Below are 16163 nucleotides of genomic sequence, written 5' to 3'. Positions count from 1 at the left end.
ATAGAAGACTTGGCTAACTACACGTTAGCATCTAATAAGGCACAGTTCTGGCCAAGAGTCAAACTTCTAATGGGATTTGCTGACAAACGTATGTCCTAAGTCAACTCAAATGCACATTTCCCAGTGTTTGAGGGATTTCATTTAAACACAGAACTTTCAGTACAGCGCAAGTAAAGAAAATTGGCAAGTGGTAACAAAAACGCACAGGGTTCGGCGCCACTGTTCATTCCCTACGACACGACAGCCATGAAAGCTGGTTGTGCCTCTGGGCTGCACTTGTTCCCGTGACCATAAACGTCGTATGTTTGCTCTTTCTACCTACACGCTATTTCTCCCCAGCGCCCATCAACATTTTCTTCAAGAATCCCCTTCTTAGAGAAGTGTTCCCTTCTTTTCTCTGCAGTTCATACACAGTCAGCTCTATACACGGCTTGGCCTGTTTTAAATTTCTTTTTTAATCCTAATTTTTTAAAAAGTAACAGTTGTGTAATTTTACTGCAAGACACCAATTTGTAGTGGCCGGATTGTTTTCTAGAGTTCAGATATTGCTTTTGTTTTAGTGGTAAAGATTTTGGGATCCTTTTTTTGTTACGTGAGGTAACAACCTGCAAATATTAATATATCTGTATGACAGATTTATCATCTACCTTTCTTATTTGTTTAAAAATAGTATTTGAGCACCCATCATATGCCACACACATTTTAAAAATGACAGTATTTAGTTTCTTTGCTTTCTCACTAATTCACTGAATTAATGAGGAAACAGGAAGCTTGAAAACAAGTCTGGGCTTTATTTGCTAGTTATTTAAGCCTGAAAAAAATACAAAGGTAAACGGAAGAGAAAAAGAATATTTGCAACCACAGAACTTCAATAGCTGAAGGTGCCCTGGGGAACCTGCCAGTAATCAGTTCATCGGCCTCTTTTCGTAGTGAAAGCAACCCAAGTGCGTTTAACGTTTAGTCAGTTCACACACCTCCTATTTCACCATATTGCTTCTGAGGAGCTCAGGCCCAGGCATAAGGCACCTGCCTAAGGTCACACAGCTCTGTCACCTTCTAGTCTGAGTCCACAGTTTTTCCCCACAATAGCACTCCTGCTCAATATCAACAGCACCCCTGCTAACTGACAGCCCCAAATTCTAAAAGCAGAGATTATTTAAATGAATCTTACAACATCTTGGGGGGCTAAAAAGCAGCATCACAAGTATTTCATGTGATAGAATTACATCATCTCTGTAGCGTAACTGTCAATTAATAAAACCTAATCCTTCATTGGATTATTATGAGCCGGGCGACTGTGCTCAGTGGATGCACTGACCACCTCGGTATTGTACACAAATCCTATTACTATTCCCAGTGTACAGATAAGGAAACTGAGGGTTAGAGAGGTTATAGAAATTGCTTATGGTCACCCAACTGGTAAAAAGAACCAGGATTCAATTTCTGATTTCATTATGCCTTAGAGTCTACAAGTCCACATTCTTGGCATAATTTAGACTCCTCTCTGGTATCCCAGTTAGCCTCTCGGTGACGCCCATGTTGCCTTATTTCTGCATCTACACATCACTAATCTAAGTAACAGGATCCGGTTAAAATATAAACTCTCTTTCTGGCAATGCATACTTCATGCCTGAACACCAACCCTTTAACGTTACTACTTAATATTTTACAGTCAATTCTAAAAAAACATAGGCATGTCTCCCCCTTCCACACATACACACTCTTTTTATAAAATGCAAAACTGCCCGGCTAAAGTGCAACACCTACCTGCACTTGCATAGACACTGGGCATGCTGTTGGGACAGGGTGACGGTGTTTTATTTTGTGGGGTAATGGTGAGAAGCTTTCAATTTCCAGTTCAAGAGGGGCCCTTCCCTAAGCATTCTTCAAACAAGAAATTCTTTTCCGTGTCTTACTAACCCTTATCACCCCTGTCCCCCTCCCCTCAAAGAAGTGATGCCCAGAATTACCTGAATGATTGTTCCAGAGGACAGGGGTGCTGTATCTTCCTCCACATCCTTGTCATGCTTCCAGAGTAAAGACCAAGACCCAGCAGACGGCTTTGCTTTCTTATCTCCGTTCTAACACAATAATCCATTGATCAGCAGAGGGAAGTGATATCCTGCCATCATAACCAGCCTCCTACCCATCCCTCTTATACAAAACACAGCTTACCAGGCAGCGTAACTGCAGCCCTTAATTCCACCTCTCTCCCTATTTTTCATCTCTTTCTTTGGCTAACTAAATCATGTGTCTCCAAATGGGAATGCTCTTCCTGAAGCCCAAAAAATACTCTTAAAAACTGGGAGTCAGCCATGACCAGGTGGCTCAGTGGGTTGGGTGTCATCCTGTGAACCAAAAGGTTGCTGGTTCGATTCCCAAGCAGGGCACATGCCTGCGTTGCTGCTCAACCCCCAGTAGGGGGCGTGCAGGAGGCAGCCGATGGATGGTTCTCCCTCATGGATGTTTCTCTCTCTCTCTCCCTCCCTTCCTGCCCCCCTCTTTTCCCCTCTCTACAAATCAATACAAATATATATATTTTAAAGTTGGGAGTCAGCTCACATCACACAAAGAGGATCTTTAAAACTGCTTTAGGAATTTAATCCATTTTGTAAATGTAACCTTTAATGTTAATTTTCACGTAACAGCCTAATGAACGTGTATTTTTGCAGTTGTTGTCAAACAAAAACAGTGAATGTTAGAAACATCAGCTCAAAGGGAAACAGATCTCAAATTAGAATCATATTGACGTGCATGCTTTCCTTGGCCCCTGGTACCCCCTCCATTCTCACAATTCTCTCTGCAGAGAAGGGGTATAATCAGATTATGGAGCTGTCTGATGGTCAGAGGATGGTGAACCTGGACTCAGCCCACCAAGGGGTCCTAGTGATACACTATGGGACAACAGGTTGTTCTGTGTGACTACGGAGCTATTTAACGAACTATAAAGTGAGCAGGAAAAATGACTGGTGGTTGCATGTGAGACAAAGACTATAAATTGCTGTGATTTTCTTCCTTTTGGCACAACACCCATTGTAACTTTAGTTTTTAAAGTATGAAATGGAAATTGCTACCAGGAAAGACAACTGTCAACGTCTCATTCAACCAGCTCCAATGAAACAGTAAGTTGCTAACACCTCTCTTCGTGTCCTTGTCAATGCTGTTTTAGACTACAAAAGTGATTCAGATACGAAAAAAATAAAGTTCTAAAAAGCACAGCAGGAGTACCAACCAAACAGCATACTCTCAGGACTTTAGAGAAAGTACTCAGGACGTGACAAGGAACTTCATCTTCTCCCTTCACGCCAACACGAGCGTCCGCATTACATTTCCCCCGTGCTGGCGGGGAGTAGGCTTTGCCGCACTTAGCAACGTGAATAACGTAAGAGAACTACTTCAGTCCCCCTTATACAATACAGGCATTCATTTAAAAAATCTTTACGTTCCCATTCATTCGAAGATCTTCCTACCGACCTTCTTGTAGATTTCGGTTCTAAGAGAATTTAACGGGAAATCAGTTCCTTACTTGGCTCTTCAGGGAGCTCTCTTCCGCCTCCTCCTTGACCGCGGGCAGGACGGACATGGAGCCTCTTCTGTTCAGCTGGAAGGCAGGGCACAGAGACACTTGCCGCCACGCTGCCATCAACCCCACGGGATCCCAAGCTGGCTGCATTTTTATGTAGCTCATTTCTTACCCATTTTATCCAAGACGCCCACCTACACAAGTAGCCCTCTGGGTCTGGCGACTCCAGCTCAACCCGCCCAATAGTCAAATCTTACGCCCTTTTCATTGGCCTCGGCCTCTGTGGCTCTTTACCCAACAATTCAAAAATGTGCCTCCCCGATGTGGATTCAGAGTGGGCTCAGAGAGGTGCTGCACTCGTTCTGGAGACTGCGAGGGGCTGTTTAGTAAGATTTTCAAAGGGTGGCTCCCACCCACCAGCCCGTGGACTTTCACAAGCAGCTCCTTAGGTGACTCGGGCAGAAGAATTCTGTGGAGTCCAGGACACACCCTGAGGATTTATATCCAGTAGTGAACAATCTCAGGTGCAGTCGTTCCGCTTTGAAAAATTCCTTTACTATCGGCCACAGACACAGACGCGGCAGGTTTTTCGGGTGAACACTGCTACCCATTTAAAGCTCTTATGGAATGTGGGACCAGCATTAACGAAAACCGTACCCACCTTCCACTCAGAAACATCCCTCTCGGCCACGCCCTCCTCCTCCAATGCTGCCACCGCCAGCATTTCCTTTGCTTTTTCGGGTTCTTGCTGTTCTTGCTGTAAATGCCGGTGAAGGTTTAGTACAGCAGCCTTAAAGTCCACCAACAGGTTTTCTTTTTTCTGGTTCAGACTCATAATCTGCTTTTCAATACCTTCGGTTTCTCCCTGTGCGGAAAGAGCGTTTGCATCGTTTTAGGGTGTCCGAGGCCTTGGCACGCCCGCAGGGGCCCGCTTCAGTGGGTACACGGGATGATCTGTCTGTGCTGCTGGTCTGTAGAGCCAGGAGCTAGTCTCTGGAACAGTACAGTTCTGCATGCTGGCCGCGTTTCCCAATGACCTGGGGAGGGCTTGCAAGCTCCCTTACAGTACGCCCCAGCTCCCCTCAGACCTTGTCAGTCAATCTCTGGGGAGTCAAGCTGAGGCTCAGAAATTTGTAACAAGCTCCACGGGTGACTGCAATGTGCACCCATGGCTTTGTGGCCACAGGACTGACTGGCCAGAATCTACAGGGTCACTGCCAGGGAATCTGCACTTGAACAAGTGCCCAGGAGACCCATGAGCAGACTAACATTTGGGAACCACTGCGAGAAAACAAGGTTAGAAATCTCACACTTTTACTATTGCTTTTGAAGCTTTCTCTAGCACTACTCCATTCATTTACTGTTTCTCACGGCCAAAGCTTCCAGATAGGAGTAAGTGGGAATAAATGAGAAGGTGGGTATGATTTTCAGTATACCAATGGGGATAAATAAATGAAGGTACCGTGAAGTGTAACTTATTACGGGAATGACAGACAGATGATTCCAAGCTTCACAACAGTACTTTAAAACGTTGTAGGATGGCTGATGGGGATAAAATTTCTTATACATGGTAGAAGTGCAGATGCCCACGGTCTTCTACGGGGATTACAGAATTAGATTTGGAAGAAATGGCAGGTGTCACCTAGCCTGACATCTCCTCTCTAGCAGCCCTGAAAGGCAGCACCACCTGCCTGAGCGCTGCAGTAAGTGCTGCATCAGAAGACTTTCTGCTCCTTAGCAAACCTTCACGCACTCAGAGTTTGTTCCTATGTGTTTCCTTAAACCCCTGCTTCTTCCTTTATTCTTTCATTCCATCCATCCACCTTACAGATATTCATAGAACCATCAATTATTTTATAGACAGAGAAACTTAACATGTCTACACCTGTGAGAGTTCTGAGGTCCAGAGAAAGAAGGTGATTTTCCCGGAGCTGCCGCTGGCGACAGCCACAGACCCGGACTCCCTGACACCAGCCCCATGGCTCTTCAACTACTGCACACATTTCAACACCAACACCCCAATTCTGCCTGAAGGCAAGCTCCTTGTGATCGCTGAGTGAAATGATAACGGAATTAAGTCTAAGTAAACACTAAACTTCACAGGAATAGTGCCTACCAGCGAACACAGTACCACAGCCATCAGGGCGACAGACACTCGGAGACACAGAGCATCTGCAGAGCCCCCACGATGGAGGCGCAGGAGGCTGGCCGAGCAGCCACTCGACGCGGCGTCCACAGACCCAGCGGCCGCCACTCCATGAGGTCAAGATCATTTTTATAATAATACTAAAATGTTATTTGCCTTTTTTACCGTGTTGACAGTTTTCACTGTGTGATTTTCATTGCAAAAGCAATAGTGGGCAAAACGACTGGCATCTTCCACAAATCGGGCAGGAATGACAATTATTTTAGTAGTTGTTCAAGTCCTACTGTCAATGTACTTAACTATATAAAAAAGCCAGTTTCGCTTAAGAATAGCCTTGCCAGCCCAGCCAGGGGTGGCTCAGTGGTTGAGCATCAACCTACGTATGATCCAGGAGATCGCGGTTCGATTCCCGGTCAGGGCACATGCCCGGGTTGAGGGCTCGATCCCCAGTAGGGGGCAGCCGATCAATGACTCTCTCATCACTGACGTTTCTCTCTCTCTCTTCCTTCCTCTCTCTGAAATCAATAAAGATATATTAAAAAAAAAAAAAACAACCTTGATAAAGAATATGTATTTTTAATATTCTGTGTGACAAAGTGGGGACCATGCTGAAAGCACTGCTGACACATTCCAAAGTATACAGGCTGAGGAAAAGCACTTGTGTGATTATTTGAGTTTTGAGCGGAACTGCTGATTTTTTTTTTTTTTAATAGAGCACTGTTTTTGGGGGGAAAAACCAGCTAGTCAATTATACTTACATATGTAAATACTAAGTTTTCTAAAGAGATAGATGTTAATAAATGTAAAAGTTTTAATATCAATTACTGAAATGTGTCAACATTTGGAGAGGCTGCATAACTGTGAAACAATATTGTTCAAAGGATCCAGCGTGATGTCATAGAGTCACGCAGGGTGAAAAGATCCATTCAAAGTACAGGGTGGGGCACAGCTAGGTTGACAGTTTTATATATGGAAAATAATACAATCATTAATATATAATAATACAAGAATAAACTGTGTTTTGTGTACTCATAACTGTAAACCTACTTTTGCTCCACCCTATATAAGACGGACTGTGTAAGATATGAAAAGTTCATTGACATGGTTTTAGTGTAGTTTCAAAGAATATCATGGAGTTCAGTGTAGTTTCAAAGAATATCAACAATTACTCAGAAGGGTCATCAAAATATTCCCCTTTTCTATGTACATGTCTTGAGAGGTTGGATTGTTTTATATACTTGAAATAAAACCACATAGCTCAGCAGGTGGAATGCAGAAGCAGCTGAGAACCTGACAAGTCAGACATTAAAGAGATTTGCAAAACCGTAAACAGCACCTCTCTTCTCACTATATTTTCTTTTTGGAAAACATAATTTCTTCCATAAAACTATGTTATTTCTATTAACATGGAATAGGTTTATTATTGTTATTTTTTAAAATTATCTTTAATGTTGAAAGTATTACAGATGTCTCCCTTTCTCCTCATTGACCCCCCACCCCACTCATGCCCTTATTATTGTTATTTTTAAATAAACTGAATAATATTTTTTACATTTTTGAGTTTTACTTTCTTTCTATATTGGTAGATGCAATTCATAAATTAAAGCTCTTTTGGGGGGTCCTCAAATTTTTTAATGTAAAGAGAAATTTGACATTTTTACAATATTGAGTCTGCCTTATTGAGTCCATTACTTAACAGCTGTGTCACCTTGGATCCCTCTGTACTTCACCCTGAGGTTAAGTCACTTGTCCCGGGTCTCACAGCTAGCAAGTGGTATAACCTGGCTTTGAATATCACAGCAGTTGCCTGAACTTGATAGCAGGAAAAAAGCAGCTCTACAATCCCTGCCATACAATCAGTTTTTTCTTTATAGCAGTTCTGATTCAAACAAAACACAGCAAAACAAAAAACTCCTAGCAGCCCTGGAAGGTGTGCTCAGTGGTTAGAGCACCAGCACGCGCACCAAAGGGCCGAGGGTTTGATTCCTGGTCAAGGGCAGGTACCTGGGTTGCAGGTTCAATCCCTTACCCTAGTAGGGGTGCGTGCAGGAGGCAACCAATTGATGTGTCTCTCTCACATCGATGTTTCTCTCTCTCTTCCCTTCCCTCCCTTTTTACTCAAAAAAATGAATGGAAAAAATATCCTAGTATAAGTATTAACAAAAACAAACAAATAAACACCCTAGCAGCAGAAGGTTTACATGCAAGCCACTGTAACTTGGTCTACCCGACACTGTGAAGTATGACATATGGAAATAGTGCATAGTATATGGAGCTCCTCATTACAGCAGCGTCCTGGGTCTTGACCTCTCAAGGCCAGCCCACACTGCATGACCCCTATCCCAGAAAGTCAGGTTATCCAAATGTCCTGTTACATGAGCTTCTTCGGTACCTGAGCAAATTCAGACCAATTTGCACCAAGCTGAGGTGCAATTATTTCCACCTACTTTATAAAATAGAAATGGAAAGTAAATACACTCGTAAAAGACCATCAATTGGAAAAGCAGGAAGCAGACTGTACCATCGCAAAGGCGTCTGGACACCAACGGCTTAGCAAGCGATTGCTGGAGGAACTGCTGGATTGTAGAACGAATACAGAAACATACCTGCACTTGTGGCACACGGGTGGCTTGGTCTGGTGACACATCTTCAAGGGAGAGCTCAGCTGAATAATCATTTAAGATCTGTTTCAAACTTTCTATTTCCTCATCACATTCATTAATCTGTTTTATGACTATCTGTAAAATAAACGCCAAAACGAAGAATCTTTGTCATATCTAAGAAACAGAGATCCATGGGCTGCTTCCAATGTCTGGCCCCATCACAAGCTCCAATCAATTTCAGCAAATATGCACCCACACAGAGCTCCACAGGCAGTGGTAGCCTAAACGCAGAGGACAGCATTGGCAAAGCTGGCACCTGACTCTCTTGCTCTAGTAGCTGCCCGGGCACCCTGTGCAGTGCTTGGAGGAGAGGTCTAAGCAGACACGCCTTTGCTCTTAAGTATTTCCAGTCTAGGGGGCTTATTCTGGGATGCATTTTATGGCAGGTTGATATAAAGTTGCTAAGTTTTATAAAATTATTGATAGTTACATATGCCATTTAAATACCTTTTCCATGTGGGGCTTTCCACACAGAAAGATGACATTACCGAATCAGAGTGAGAAGGGCATGTATTTTGAGACATGACAAATTTTCCCATTCCAGCCACAGCCTCACCTGGTATCCACTGCGATCAGCAATGTGCATTTTATAAGTAAAAGGTTGAGGGTTCGAGAGCAGTCTGAGTTGGCAGCATAAAGCAAAACTAACCAGAGCAATACCTGGAATGTAGTGTTAAGCGAGCAGTGGAGCTTGAAGCTATTTGGGGACTAAATGATATGATCAAAGCGTGATGAAATAAAGAAATGGGCTTCAAAAGCAAGGCTAGATATTTCCTTGGTACGCTTCACAATGAAGCAAAATGTCTTTTAAACTACAAGTTTCTGACCAACACAGAATTCTTCCTTGTATTTTCTTTAATATTTAACCGTACTTTTAGCTGCCGGTTGGAAATGAATAACTATGTTCACTGCACACACCTGTTCCCCAGCCCTCGATCCTGAGCAACGTCCCATTACTCCCCCAAAGTAACTTGTCTCATTTTCCACAGCAAGGGCACTTCCAATATCTAAAGTAGGAATTAAAATAAATGTACCGTATTCTAATGCTTTTCATCACCACTGGCTTACTTAGCTTTGAATTATGTGAGACATCTGATTCCCACCAACACAATAAGATGGAAAATTTTAGCAGCACAGCTTGATACCTAACTTGACACAAAATATAATTTTGTTCTCTATTTTCTCTTCTCTTTCATCTTGTGAGGAAGCCACTTTCGGGCAAAGTTAGGAATGTTATTTTCTTTTCCTGACCAGGAGACTAAGAAGCACACGCACACACAAATTATAGATCAAATTTTATATATCTGCTGGCTGGGTGGCTCAGTCGGTTAGAGCGCCACCCCGAAACGCCAAGGCCGCAGGTCCCCAGGCAGGGCACATACAACACGCAACCAACGGACGCATAAATAAGTGGAACGACAAATGGACATTTCTCTCTCTCTCAAAATAAATAAAATAATTTGAAATATACACACACACACACACATACACATCTTTCTGTTTTTTTCTATTTATATTATTTAAAAATAGTACATTAAGCCCGGGCCAGGTGGCTCAGTTGGCTGAAGAATCGTCCCATACACCAAAAAGTTGTGGGTTCGATTCCCAGGCAGGGCTCATACCCAGGTTGCAGGTTCTAGCCCCCCATTTGGGGGGTGTACAGGAGGCAATTGATTGATGTTTCTCTCTCACATCAATGTTTCTCTTTTTCTCTCTTTCCCTTCCTCTCTTTCTCAAATCAGTAAACATAACCTCAGGTCAGGATTTTAAAAAAAAAGTACACCAAGTGCCCAACCTTTTTTTCCCCTTTGGGTGTCAGGAAATCACGCCAGCAGATCAGTAGCCAGGCCAGAGAGACTGCATGAGTTAAGACTCAAACCAGAGATTACAGTGTCCTCAAAATCTTAGGAGAACAGAGAGTGGCCACCTAAATGTGAATGAAATTTAAGAGGGAGAAAGAAATAGCAATTTTCTTCCTACAATCAGGTGGTAGTCCAGAAAAAGGAGAAATAAACCTATTCTCCAACCCTGGCCCATCTAATCAGGAAACACAAGCAGAAGGGACTCTACGGAGACGGCTGAAAAAAGTCTGTGGAATTTAAGGCTCTTTAGCAACTTTCTGCTCTTGTGAGAGCGGCAGCTGATCTAGGGTTACAAACCAAAGTGCAATGCGATTTCTATCCAGTGAGGATGCCTGACTTGAGACTGAAAATCAAACAAAATGTAAGGGAGGAACAACTCTAGGGAGAGACCGAAAGAGGTCATCAGTTAGAAAGAAGGGACCGGAATCCAGAAACTCAAATTCTTGTCCTATTTTGTACACAAATGAATCTCAACACAAGTCGACTCGATGTTCTTTTAGCAGGTCATCTACCTTCTGACACTAGTCTCCTTATAGATAAAGAAGATGGCAAAGTGCCTACTCTCCCTGTATCAAACATCTGAGAATAAAATGAGATGATTAATAGGCAAGCGGCTGAGATGCAAAAAAAGATTATTACGGGGATGACTACTGTATGAGTCTGTCGGCCTCGTGGGATTTCAAGTGCTTCGCTCAAGTCTGAATCTCTTCCCCCGGCATTTTACCCACGCAGGTCTTCAATAACTGGAGAATGGAATTAAATAGACCATAACTATCCTTTAATGTCTTCAACAAGAACAAGGGCGAGAGCCGAGAAAATAACCTCAGCCCCACCTGAGCAAGACAACACACACTCTTACGTCAAATGGGTAATAGCCCGGGAGAGACAGAAAGAACCAACACAGGAAGCATCTTGTCGTCATGGGAATTTGATCTACCCAACCATTAAAGCTGACACCACCACGAGGTCTTCCTGAATATTTTCATCCAGTAGGTTGGCTGTCCTCATAAACTACTCACCTTTAATAACTCATTTTGTTCCTGAGTCACATTTTCCAGCAGTTTAATATCTTGTAAAAGCTGATGTGTCCGCTGGAACACAGGCAGAGGTTTCATTCCCGTCTGCGGTAACCTCAGTTGAACTTGGTAAGACATTATTTCAGCAATGGTTTTCTTCATGGGATGTATATTTTCCAGGATGACCTTAATTGTATCAGATAAGCAGGGTTCATGAGTGAAAACACGGCCACCGCTAAATCTAATTATTCAAAATTATAATAGTGTATAATTTAGTGTCTAATCTATAGTTCTGATTTTTAAAACATTTCCTCAGCTCAGCCCGGCCGGGCGTGGCTCAGCGGTTGAGCATCGACCTAGGATCCAGGCGATCGGGGTTCGATTCCCGGTCAGGGCACATGCCCAGTTGCGGGCTCAATCAATGACTCTCTCATCGTTGATGTTTCTATCTCTCTCTCTCCCTCTCCTTTCCTCTCTGAAATCAATAAAGATATATTTAAAAAAATTAAAAAAAAGTAAAACATTTCCTCAGCTCAGATTGAAAAGGGTTATTTTATCGCTTGTGACCTGGGAAAGGTCTCAGGAAAGAATGCCTGGGGCAAGTGTAACCTCCCAGCACTAAACCATGCACTTGGGCAACCCTGTCCTGCCTTCTCTCCCTCCTCCTGTCCCCCTCTGCAGAACTGTTGTTTTGCCCCGTGTATTGTCACCAGGCGGTGAGCTGTGTAACAGCAGGTCCTGCACCTTACTTTCGAGGAAGCCGCACCTAGCGTGGGCCTCCCACTCAGCAAGTTCTCAAACGATGCTTACTGAGTGAACGGGACTGTCCTGTCAAATGTTGTAGGTCCCAAAGGTATAATGACTTTGCTTTAATGACACCTGATCCATAGAAACCTGCATTTACATAATCAATGAATGAGAAGAGATTATTCACTTTGCTAAGTACTTCATATGTACCCATTTCATTTAACCCTCACAACTACCCTGGGAGGTAGGTATCAGAACTTCCATTCTGCAGGTAAGGAAATGGGGCTCACAGAAGTTAGAAGACCCAGGTGAGGGGAGATGGTAAAAAGCAGGGCTGGGATGAGAAGCCAGGCCGCCGGCCCCAGAGCACAGGCATCCGTGGCACTGTGCAGTGCCAGGGGCTCCACATACATGGTAACTGCCCAGCATAATCACTGCCATGCCAGGCGCAGGTGTGAACGACAATCCAAGAAATGTTAACTAACAGCTCAAAGTCGCAGAGCCAGGAAGCAGCGTGGCTGGGGCTGGAACTCAGTTCTCCCGATGCGGAGCCTCAAGCTCTTGGACTATTAACAACTAGATTTGACTTGAAGGCAAAACTTCCAAACTTTGAAGTTTTTGGAAGAAATGAACTGAAAAAAAATAAACCTATAGGAAAATCATCTTTATACAGATACTACTATATGACTGAAGACATGATGTTTATAGTCATTCATAATACCACTTTCAACTTTATTGTTCTATTCCTCTAGAAAGACGGAATACTTTTTATTACATCATATTATCGCATATCTAAAAGTAAACATACCCAGTAGTATGAGAAAATACTTTAAATAATGATCCATGCTTACCTCCCCATGCTTAAGATGTTCTTCAGGTGAAAAATCAAATATTTCTTTTGATAATAGGATAGCTTTGATTTTTGAAACTCTTTTCTCCATTGATTTTACTTCCGTTTCTATAGCAACCACATCCTAGAGTTTCGGAAACAAAAAACACTAATGCAGTATATGCTGTATGTTAATAATCTATAAGCCACAATTTATTGCCATTCATTCTATTCTGATATTTAACCAAAATATGTTTGCCACTTATATACCTCTTAAAAACTAAACAAGTGCTACTCAGATAATGTTGATTGTTTTTAATTAAAAAAATGTTATTCTGTTACTAGCGTACCACACTCAAAGCACTGCTTACACATTGTTGAGTTAAAGATCCTCATAAAGCCAGTTTGCAATTATTAATACTGTGAGAGCAAAAGCACAGATGCTTCTTGACTTATGATGAGGGTAGGTCCTGATAAACCCACTGTAAACTGAAAATATCATTAAGTCGAAAACGCATTTAATACACCTACTAAACATCATAGCTGAGCCTTAAACGTGCTCAGAACACCTACATGAGCCTACAATTGGACAAAGTCGTCTAACACAACGAATGCACTGTAGGGCAGCTAACTGGGAGGGGCGGTCCCTGCCACCGTCCAGCATCACCAGAGAGTATCTTGCTGAATATTGCCAGTCAGGAAAGATCAAAATGCAAAACCTGAAGTATGGTTTCTACTGAGTGCGCATCGCAAAATCAAAAAATCTTAAGTGAAACCATCACACACTGGGGACCGTCTGTAGTATACATCTGAATTAATTTTTAAGTAAATTCTCAATGATCTACAATCTCTTTAGATTTATCTTTGGAATGTGTTTAAACACTTGAATAGAAGTGGGTCTAGCATTTAAAAAATTCCCACCACTTTAAGTAAAATGATAAAGTCACCCTTGGAAAATGAACACACAATCCCCTACTGAGCCTGTTGCCATTCGAGGAGTCACGAAACTACTTTATAACTCACTCAGATTAATTTAAACAATAGATCGTTTGTCCAGTGCTTATTCTCTTATCAGTGTTAACCTCTAGAACCTGGCTAAGAACCTTACAGTGAAAACACTGCAATATGTGCCATAAAGAGCCCACTCACACTGGAAGAGGCCTTCAGACCTTTCCTTTAGATCTCAAGGCAAACACACTGTAGCACCAAAACCGTACAGCTAATACTGAAGGGGACAGACACAATTACATAGAAATAGGCTGAGGGTTTCAAGTTACAGCCGTTTGGAGCCATTCAACAGAGGACAAACACAACTACAAACAAGTAAAGCAGAAAGTACAGTAACTTTATAGTGATATATCCAAATTATAAGGAAAAGTTAAATTATATTGAAATTATTTTCTGCACCTTTCACTGTAAAAGGCATATGAAAGTATACAGTGTGTTCTACGATAAGTTCCACCAAAAAGTGTAGAAACATTTAAGAGCTTTGGAATAAGTATCACTAACCATGAATATTTAACAATTATTATTCCCTGAAGCTACGTAAGTGTGGCATAGGGAATGTAACTGAGAAACAAAAGGTAAAACCTGCACCTGCTTTTGCTATGGTACCCAATCCTTAAATAAATACCACACCTGTTTCACACTAAAGTAAATAAAATTATTTAAGAATCCAGTGGCTGGCATTACAGCAGCTCCTCAATAAATATTTGTTAGTGGCGAAGACCTGGGAGGTTATCTGTTTTAACTGCCTCTTTGCTAATCTGTGCTTTTAAATCAACACAGTATCTTCTCTCTGACAAAGAGAAAACACTGGGCTTACTTGATCAGGATTCGTCCCGTTAAACAGACCACTCCTGGACTGAGAAGGGGAATATGAGTTTTTGTTGTAATTACACTATAGGCTGCAAAGTCAAGTAAAATATAATTCAAGAAATAAGAACATTAATGAAAAAAAACACACCAAAAAAACAGTACCAGATCAAAGTGTGCTCCTATAACTAGTAGTTGATTAACAGTGTGACTCTAAGTTCCTAAATGAAATATAAATTAGAAATAAGAAATCACATCTTCACAGCGCCAACTTACATCGGCCATCCGCTGAATCTGTGGAAGGCTCTCCATGATGCTCTGTTGTAAGGCTGCTACCTGATGACTCAACTCTTGTGTGGACTGTGCTAAATCATCTGTTTCAAAAATTACCGACAAGTCTTCGAGATCCGTGAAAATTGAATGTAAAAGATTATGTTTCTGTTCTGAATCTTCCAAAGCCATCTACGTAAGGGGAAACAAGCAGGGAGGAAAGAAAAGAAACATTAAGATACCGAATGCTGATTAAAATTTCAATCAGGGAAATTTACATTTGTCTCAACACATCAAACTCCTGGTCATTTCCAGTTTCTTAATAAGACACTGAACACAGTTGGCGGCGGCAGTGGACGACTTCAGAGCGTCTACCGATTTGGGGGCTTGCAGCAGCCACTCTGTACCCCATACCCTGCTCTTCCACCGTCATTAACAGGACCAGGAACCCCCGACCTGCAGCCCCTCCCTCTGCAGTGCGGAGCTGGGGCCGAGAAAGCCAGTCAGGCTCTTTCCAATGGTGGGACTTGTAATTCTGGAAGGTGGGGTTGAGAGGAATAGGTAATGGAGCAGGGATGAGAAATGAAGAGGCGTTCCTGTGGCCTGCCGGTCCGCCTACTGCCAGCGTCCTCCTGAGGCCTCGCCACACGTGCCACTGACTCCATTAGGCGTCCCTAGAGCGCGAGTCGACTCGAACACCTTGATACTAAGAGACCTTTATATGACACCACCAAACAGAAGTGAAAAAAACCATTTTTAGAACTCCTTAGACATTCCTCCTTATAATTTTCTTTCTTTTAATAATTGCGACGTCTTAACTTTCAAACTGAAGATTTCAAAATATCTCAGCCACCTACTGGAAACGTTCAATCTGTTAATGCAGTCTTTGGGTAAGTCCATTAAAAATAACTGATACGAGAAAGAACATTTACTTACGCAACTAAAATTCTAGTCATAAGCCTCCAAAATTAATCAGCTTACTCAGAATTTATATTGGTATTATTCAAAATCCTAGAAGAAGAAAAGTTTAAAGAAAACAAACCAATGCTTTTTAGCCATGGCTGGTTTGACTCAGTGGTTAGAGCATCAACCCACGGAACCAAGGGTCTCGGGTTCGATTCTAGGTCAAGGGCATGTATCTCGGTTGCAGGCTCAATCCCCGGCCCCAGTCAGGGTGAGTTCAGGAGGCAACCAATTGATGTGTCTCTCTCACATCAATGTTTCTCTCTCCTCTCTCTCTCCCTCCTCTCACCTCCGCTCTCTCTAAAAAATTAATGGAAAAAATATCCTCC

The 16163-nt window shown here is 42.4% G+C and overlaps 1 protein-coding gene across 6 annotated transcripts in view; it reads right to left on the bottom strand.

Moving 5' to 3' along the window:
• SYNE2 (spectrin repeat containing nuclear envelope protein 2) overlaps positions 1-16163 on the bottom strand; it is a 276194-nt gene that overhangs the window by 86594 nt on the left and 173437 nt on the right. For all 6 annotated transcript variants that reach the window (XM_081146179.1, XM_081146181.1, XM_081146184.1 and 3 more), the window contains 7 exons: positions 14878-15063; positions 12809-12931; positions 11214-11396; positions 8276-8407; positions 4185-4388; positions 3527-3601; positions 1971-2081 (listed from right to left, as the gene is read on the bottom strand). In XM_081146179.1, the coding sequence (XP_081002305.1) occupies positions 1971-2081; positions 3527-3601; positions 4185-4388; positions 8276-8407; positions 11214-11396; positions 12809-12931; positions 14878-15063 (1014 nt within the window). The remainder of the gene's footprint in view (positions 1-1970; positions 2082-3526; positions 3602-4184; positions 4389-8275; positions 8408-11213; positions 11397-12808; positions 12932-14877; positions 15064-16163) is intronic.

This window comes from Miniopterus schreibersii (assembly GCF_964146895.1).
Source record: "Miniopterus schreibersii genome assembly, chromosome: 1".
Taxonomy (NCBI): Eukaryota; Metazoa; Chordata; class Mammalia; order Chiroptera; family Miniopteridae; genus Miniopterus; species Miniopterus schreibersii.
The sequence above is the reverse complement of the archived record's forward strand: the minus strand, read 5'-3'. Positions and strand labels throughout refer to the sequence as shown.